At 38.6% G+C, this 8,502-nt stretch overlaps 1 protein-coding gene and 1 long non-coding RNA gene across 2 annotated transcripts; both read left to right on the forward strand.

The window, feature by feature from the left end:
* The first annotated feature begins 281 nt into the window (after positions 1-281).
* Positions 282-5,962, forward strand: LOC131976729 (homeodomain-interacting protein kinase 3-like). Its single transcript, XM_059339883.1, has 12 exons — positions 282-455; positions 543-734; positions 2,139-2,320; positions 2,419-2,542; positions 3,596-3,712; positions 4,181-4,249; positions 4,369-4,556; positions 4,650-5,120; positions 5,202-5,360; positions 5,442-5,600; positions 5,682-5,830; positions 5,922-5,962. Exons 1-12 carry the CDS (start codon positions 291-293, stop codon positions 5,960-5,962), a joined length of 2,016 nt encoding a protein of 671 aa, XP_059195866.1. The 5' UTR covers positions 282-290.
* Positions 5,963-6,014: 52 nt separating this feature from the next.
* On the forward strand, positions 6,015-6,403 carry LOC131976165 (uncharacterized). The gene is made up of 3 exons (XR_009394781.1): positions 6,015-6,077; positions 6,158-6,225; positions 6,340-6,403. It is a non-coding gene; the product is annotated as an uncharacterized LOC131976165 (long non-coding RNA).
* The last annotated feature ends 2,099 nt before the right edge of the window (positions 6,404-8,502 follow it).

The raw sequence follows: 8,502 nt of genomic DNA on the forward strand, positions 1-8,502 counted from the left end.
CAAAATGTATTTACATGAGCAATCATTAAAATCCTTCCCAAAAGTCCACTCTTTAAATTAATTCTGAATTTAAAGAGAAAGACAGCATGACAAATATGTACCTTATTTGTAAATTATTTATATTACTGTTGCTTGTGCCATTTTTTATGGGACAAAATGTGACTCCTTATTGTCTCCATTGCTCTTTCCTTCTCTAGCCTGCGGAATACCGGGACCAAACTCAGTATCCTTCATCATCTAACCAGGAGGCCAGCACCACCAGCTCTGACTCCTCTTCAGGTGATGACTCCATGGCTGTCCGGGACATCCTGTCCTCCCCCTTCGGCGATTACTTGGTTCTGTCTTTTTTGGGGGTGGGCTCCTATGGAAAAGTCGCCAAATGCATAAAGTCAGCCACTCAGGAAAAGGTGGCTGTGAAGATAATCCGCAGCCCAATAACAGAAGGACAGAAGGAGGTAAAAAAGAAGTGATGTGAATTAATTCCTGTTTCAAATGTATTTTAAACCATGTACTTTAAATCTAACATATTGTGTGTTCTCCAGTTGGCTATCCTGCAACAACTGAGACTTTTTGATCCAGACAGATTCAACTTCATCAGACACGGTGACTCTTTTACCAACAAAGAAAGACTTTGTATTGAGTTTGAAATTCTGGACATGAATCTGTGGGATTTCCTGGCGAAAAAACCTCTCCACGTTCTGTCTGTGAAAGAAATCCGCCCAATCCTGCACCAGGTATGTACTGCAACAGGTTTATGTAAAAGGCATACAGGAGGTGGGAGACTATCCTCCCTGAAAACCCCACTGGTCATTTGTACAGCAACTTTAAAAGCCCCATATGCACAGCCGGTCCAAGGCATAAGCAAACTAAGCGACTGCTTAGGGCCCCGTGGCCACTAGTGGGGCCCGAAGAGAAAATAAGGAAAAAATATGTATACATTTTCCTTTATATTTTGCATGTATGACTGATGATTTATATACTATTTATACACAGTCTATGTTTCTATATGATCAAAGTATGGTGGCCCTGAAGTGCAAACCACACCAGCAATTCACACAACACACAATGATTTATTGGCACTTTATTGTTGTTCTTGCACTACAACTTGTTTTTTGCACATTGCTGTTGCAGTTTGAAGCAAAAAATTACACTGACAGTAAATACTATGCATTACCATTTGGAATGTTGTGTAAATCAACCCCAGTGGAAATCAACCCCTTGTAGCTGAATGTGCTACATTTGAGATCAGAAACAATATGTGGCACCTTGGACATCATTCATCATTAATTCATTGGTATTATTTGTATTATTATTGCATTGGTATTATTTATGTTATTAAGTGGGCCACTCCCTTAAATGTGTAAAATTGTGACAATAGGATAATGTATACAACACTGCCACTGTCACAATGAGTTCATAGTAGGTGTGTGAATGATCAACAATCAATATTAATGGCAGAAATAAAGGGCCCCAAATTCGAATTTTGCTCAGGGCCCCATGGAGGCTTGGGCCAGCTCTGCCCATATGTATGTCTGTAGTTAGCAGCACCCTCTAATGGGCGTAGTATTTACGTAGAATACCAGGCAGAAATCATGTTAACAGAGTGTAAGGAACAACAAGGTCCACTGAGGTATGGGACAAATAACAATAAAGAAAAACTAAAAGGAATTATTAAGTCACGTAACTTTTGTATCATGCTTTACATCACATTTTAAGTTACAGATGTAACTACCTCAATTCCTAAAATGTTTTAAAGCTATCTTTTGCTACCCTTAATTGTAATTTTCTCCCTAATCTTAAGCAAATATTTTGTTTCCTGGGTCTGGGCACTCGCTGACCAACAGACAGGTTTAGCGAACAGTCAGTTATAAGAGAATTTGTGAGAAAAGTGATTTCTGACTGCATTTTTGTGAAGTATTTTCCTACTGTTTTGTCTGCTTCTGCTACGTTCAATTGTTAGGAGTTTCTGTTTCTGTTCCGTTGAGTGTAAATAAGTAATTTGCCCAGAAATGACACCGAGCTCAGATCTTACAGGGCTCACTCAGGTCTCAAATGTCTGCAAAACCTGGTGAAGCAAATATCAACTCATCTGCAGTACAGTGATTGACCTTCTTGCATAATTTATTAATGACTTTCAGATGGCCACAACACTACAACTCCTGAGGAGCCTGGGAGTTGTGCATGCAGATCTCAAGCCAGACAACATAATGATGGTGGACCATGTAAATCAGCCGCTGAAGGTTAAGATGATTGACTTCGGTATGGCCAGTCACGTCTCTCAGATAGAGTGTGGCACATACATGCAGCCGCGCAGTTACAGGTAAGTAACTGGTTGCAGCATGGCAGAGTTCCACCTTTAGATTTAATTTCTAATAAAGAACAAAAACTTAACCAATGTATATTTGTATTACTTTCCAGGTCTCCTGAGGTAATCCTGGGACTTCCCTTCACAACAGCCATTGACATGTGGTCTCTGGGCTGCATCGCTGCGGAGCTGTTCCTGGGCCACCTGCTGTACCCTGGCAGCACCGAGTACAACATAGTGAGTGTAACATTTCAGCAGAAAATGCTTCATTTATCGGTGGTTAGGGGGTGAAAAAGACCAAAAATTAGCAACATTTGTACGATAACCATGGACTGGAATATGAGAACACTTATGAACATTAATAGTAATGGGTTTTTGGTCCAACTGGACATATTTTTGACTACTGGGGTTTCACATTAAATGGTCATTTGAACAATGGGAAGTTCCTGGAATCAGTTTTTACTTAATGTTGACAGTACGCCAAAGTGTCTGTACCTGATGACATGTGATTGAGATTCCAGAATCACACTTGTAAAAACAAATGTTGGTGGTTTTTAGAGATTGGCACGAGAGCCAGGCTAAGTGTTTAAGTATTCATGCTTTCAGGCCCTGTGCTAAGCTAAGCTAATAATGTTTAACCCTTTATCGGACGAAGAACTATATTCGCTAACTTCAGTGGATATCAAAACTGGGTCCCCATGTCTCTCTGTGAGGTCGTAGAACCACATGGATTTCTTCCAGCTAATTAGCAAAGATCAGGCTACGTCACAGACATCTGACCAATCAGTATGATAATAATAATATAATAATATTAACTTTATTGGCCTTGACCTCCAATATAAAAATGAAAAAAATTGAAAAAAAATCAGCAAGAAACAGTCGTACAAACAGAGTTATTCTTCAGTGACTTGTAAAAATAATTAATATTTGGAGAAAAAAGTTGCAAATTTACTAGATTAAAGTGGCAAATCTACAAGAAAAAAAGTCGCAGATTTAAGAGATTTAAGAGGTCTGTAGGTTTTTTTTACACATTCCACAGTCAGACACATTCTGGCAGTATGTAATATTCTCCAATATTCTCTCAGGTTGAAAAAAGTATTTCAATGAGTGCCCTATTAAGGGTTAAGTGTGTTTCCCAAAACAATGTCGTCAATTTAGTCCACAATAGCGTAAAACTTTAGCCTTTTCTTGGGAAGTGAGCTTTTTTGAGTCAATTCTATGATACCTATTTTAAAACTAAAAAGTAATAACTTTGCATGTACCCTAACTGACTTTGTGTTGTGCCAACAGCTACGACAAATGATGCAGATTCAAGGTCAACTGCCGCACAAACTTCTAAAGGATGGCATGAAAACCAGATGCTTTTTCCGAAAAATAAAGGGCCACAGACACCGCTGGAGATTAAAGGTACCAACACTCAATGACTTTCAGCTAGAATGTTTTTGTTTTTATCTGTGTCTTGTCTTTCCATCTTATGCCACTCACTGACTTTGTGACAAATTAGCTATAATCCAACCAACACTGTCAATCTTCAAGTCACATCTCAAAACGCACCTGTTTAGACTAGCCTACCCCTAATATATTCATAATTTTTAATTTACAATTTTTCTCTGTACTGTTTTAGTGTTATTATTACTGTCATTGTTTTTTTTTATTGTTTTATTGTTCTAATGTGTAATTGTTTTATTGTTGTTTATTATTACTGCCATTGCTGTTTTTTTTTTATCATTGTTTTGTTTTTAATTGTTTATTGTAAGGTGACCCTGAGAGTCCTGAAAGGCGCCTATAAATAAAATGCATTATTATTATTTCCATCTTATGCCACTCATTGACTTTGCGACAAATAAGCTATAATCGAATATTATCTCTCTTTAGACATACGTTGAATATGGAGAAGCAACTGGAAGCAAGGGCCTTTTCAATTCCCTGGATGATTTGAAAAAGGTAGGAGTCAAGTTTGGCAAATTGTATTTTTTGCCTTTTAACACGGGAATGTTTTCCCACAAATTCAGTTTGAGAAAAATAGACTTTTTTTTTAACCTTTTTGATTTGTTCTGATTCAGATTAGACCAACCTGCCATCTGTCAGATGAGGACACCATGGCAGAAGAGGAAGACCTGGATAAGTTTGTTGATTTGCTCAAGCAGATGCTTCATCTGGACGCCGATAAACGGATAACGCCGAGTCAGCTCCTTGAGGATCCCTTCATCACCATGGGCGACCTCGTTGACAGTTTCCCCGACAGCTTCTAGTAGGTCTACGTTTAAACGCTGTGGTACAATCTCTGTGCTGGAGTCAATGGATGAATGTTGATTTTAATGTTTTTTTCTGATTTTTCTTTCAGTGTGAAATCATGCTGCGAGGTGATGGGAGTCTGTCGGGATCAGACTTTGAGCTCTGATAACTGGGACCAGCAGCCTCAGGCCTCTACCAGCACCGCCAGCCTGGACAAGTACAACATCCCTGGACAAGTCACTCCTGCTTGGCACACTCGCCCGGAGCACCCTCTCGTTCTGGGCATTGCATCAGACGTCTCCAGTAGCCTCTCCATCCACGAGGACCAGGGCCTGGAAATGGCCCCGCCAGAGAGCAAGAGTTTGAAGACGGATTTAATTGAGGCACAAGCAGGTAAGATAAACACATTTCATCCATGCAGATCTCCAAACAGCTATTCGCCAAAGAGGAAGGTGATGAAGATGAGCCTGGTAAATGACTCAAAGGAGACTCCAATCGAAGCTCTGGCCAGTGAGGCTGAAACTAAACCTTGCAGGAAAAGGACACGAGCCACTTTTGAAGCCTCCCACAGTGGGTCAAGGTACGTATCAATTAACTTTTCTGTTTTAATCAAACTTTGCTGTTGAAGTTCAAGAGATTTAAACACATTTCATCCATGCAGATCTCAAAACAGCTACTCGCCAAAGAGGAAGGTGATGAAGATGAGCCTGCTGATTGACTCAAAGGAGATTCCAATCGAAGCTTCCGCTAGTAAGGCTGAAACTAAACCTTGCAGGAAAAGGACACAAGCCACTTTTGAAGCCTCCCACAGTGGGTTAAGGTACGTGCTGTTTAACTTTTCTGTGGTGATTACATTTTACTGTTGAAGTTCAAGAGATTTAAACACATTTCATCCATGCAGGTCTCCAAACAGCTACTCGCCAAAGAGGAAGGTGATGAAGATGAGCCTACTGAATGAGCTAGAGGAGACTCCAATCGAAGCTGCGGCCAGTAAGGCTGAAACTAAACCTTGCAGGAAAAGGGCACGAGCCATTTTTGAAGCCTCCCACAGTGGGTTAAGGTACGTGCCATTTAACTTTTCTGTTTTAATTAAACTTTGCTGTTGAAGTTCAAGAGATTTAAACACATTTCATCCATGCAGGTCTCCAAACAGCTGCTCGCCAAAGAGGAAGGTGATGAAGATGAGCCTGCTGAATGAGTTAGAGGAGACTCCAATCAAAGCTCTGGCCAGTGAGGCTGAAAGTAAACCTTGCAGGAAAAGGAAACTGGAACCTTTTGAAGCCTCCCACAGTGGGTCAAGGTACGTGCTGTTTAACTTTTCTGTCGTGATTTAATTTCACTGTTGAAGTTCAAGAGATTTAAACACATTTCATCCATGCAGATCTCCATGCAGCAACCCAGCAAAGAAGAGGAGGATTGTGAGCCTGCTGATTGACTCAAAGGAGACTCCAATCAAAGCTCTGGCCAGTGAGGCTGAAACTAAACCTTGCAGGAAAAGGACACGAGCCACTTTTGAAGCCTCCCACAGTGGGTCAAGGTACGTGCTGTTTAACTTTCTGTAGTGATTACATTTTACTGTTGAAGTTTGAGAGATTTAAACACATTTCATCCATGCAGGTCTCCATGCCAGAACCCTGCAAAGAGGAGGAAAATGGTGAGCCTGGATGAGGCAGAAACAGAAGCAGGTAAGCTCATCTTTGACTCTTTTTCAAAGGATTTCAGTTCAACCATGTTCTGTATAAAGATTCCACATTTCTGAATAGTTTTGACAAAACGTTAAAACCTTTTCTTCCCTACAGAGAAGCCCCACAACTCTGATCAGGCTTCATCGAGCAATGGCAAAAGTCAGAAGAATGACGACCAGTAGGTGTTATATCACTTCCCTTTTGTTGAGTCTGTACTGTAACTGTAGGATACAAGATATTTAAACATTTCATCTGTGCAGAAAACCAGACTGCTCTTCAAAGAAGAGAAGGACCAGATTCAGAAAAAAGTCCTCCCTGGAGATGAAGACCCAAACCACATCTCTGAGGAAAAGAAAGTGGCCTGGTTAAGTAAGTGTTGCATCGCTTTGCAGGTTTGAAGATCATTGAACTTAAAGATTCAAGAAATTCTGACATGTTTTTATCTGTGCAGAAACCCAGAAGAGTGCAGCTCCTGAAGATGGGCCTGGATCAGGGAGCACATGCACATACAGGTAGGTTCACCTGTTGCAACACACACCCACTCACATATCAAAGTATAACGTTTTTAGCAGAAATCTTGCATCACAAATTTAAGATTTGGATTTTGAAAGGAGTTGGGGGCATGTAGGGTCGAACTGTTGGGTTGCATTATGGAAATTATTGCATCTGGTACCCAGCAATGTGGGTGTTCTGTATTTTTAATTGGCAGCAGCAGGGAGCAGATCTCCCACTGTGGTCACCAGCTATTTTCAGTCCTAATAAAGACCCAATATAACCTCAGCATGGAGCAGGTTTTAGCTTAAAATAGAAGAAATAGTTCTGCTTACTATTATCTCCAAATATACTAAAAAAAATATCAATGAGGAAGAAAATATTTAAATGGCTGCATTATGCTGGCTAAATCATTTTAATGTTTCAGGCATTTAAAAAGGCTTTTTATATTTTCCTCCTCGTTGACAATTCTATCTTTTATAGCAACCAGTCTTCTCTTTATTCATTTATTTATTTTTATCAACAGGAAATTGTTGTGTTATAGTTAAATAAATAAAAAAGTATTAAAATGTAATATGTTAAAATAAAATACAATATAATCTTGTAAAATAAAATATAATCGAGTTAAATAGAATATGCTAAATTAAATTGTAATTTATTAAAAATAAAATATAGCCTAATCTAGTAAAATAAAATCTGATATAATGAAAATAATACAATGTAATATATTAAAATGTCAAAAAATAAAACATAATATGACATAATCTAGTTAAATTAAATTATGTCAGAAGAACGGACAGACAGACAGACAGACAGACAGTCTTCTCTCCTTTTTTTATTTTTTTATTTGCTCAGACTGAGTAATGAAACTGTTTTGCTTCAAGCTGTTGGTGCTTCAGGACTGTTTCTATACTTTTTTTTAAACTGCTGCTGAAGAGCTGTGTAAGTCCCTGATTAAAAAGAACTTTTTAGCAGCCTGGGGTGGCTTTTTGTGATTGTTTTTTTTAAAGAGAGTGCAGATTTTGCATTGCTGATAAAACTTTATTCAGAGCCTGCAAGGCACAACTGAAAAAGACGCAGCAAGCTTCTTTTTTAAAAAACTGTAGGCTTCAACAACATTTTGCAACCTATAAATTGTGTTCAGACCAACTGTCTCAAAGTGGTACTGTGTAGGTCAGATATACTTACAATGGCTTACACAGCCTTTAACCCTTTGATGCACAACATATTGACACCCCTTCTAATGCACAACACGGATAAAAAATGACCCACATTAATTTCCCATGTTATTTAATGCTTGCTGTGTGTTTCTTTTGATATCAACTTATTTTATGATTGACTATTCCCAGTATTCAATGTTGTTTTTGATAACTACAGATCATTATTCCATTTTGCTTCTCATACTTGACACATACATGAAGAAAAAAAGTTTTTGTATTATTACTTAGCTAACTACTTGGCTAAGTAGCTTGCTAAGCTAACTACTTAGCCAAGAAGTTAGCTAAGTAGTTAGCTTAGCAAGCTACTTAGCTAAATGCTTAGCCAAGAGGTTAGCTAAGTAGTTATTTTGGCAAGCTAAATACTTAGCCAAGAAGCTAGCTAAGTAGTTAGCTTAGTAAGCTACTTAGCTAAAAAAAAATGGATATGGATCTGTTTGACCCGTGTTGTACATTAGAAGAGTCGTTACACAAAAAGGGATTTTATTCAAAAATGAATGAAGGAAAACATAAAATTAGGATGTATGATGATCAAAAACCTAGAAATACTGAATGATGAAAATAATTT

This window comes from Centropristis striata, chromosome 8, assembly GCF_030273125.1.
Source record: "Centropristis striata isolate RG_2023a ecotype Rhode Island chromosome 8, C.striata_1.0, whole genome shotgun sequence".
In the NCBI taxonomy this organism is placed as follows: Eukaryota; Metazoa; Chordata; class Actinopteri; order Perciformes; family Serranidae; genus Centropristis; species Centropristis striata.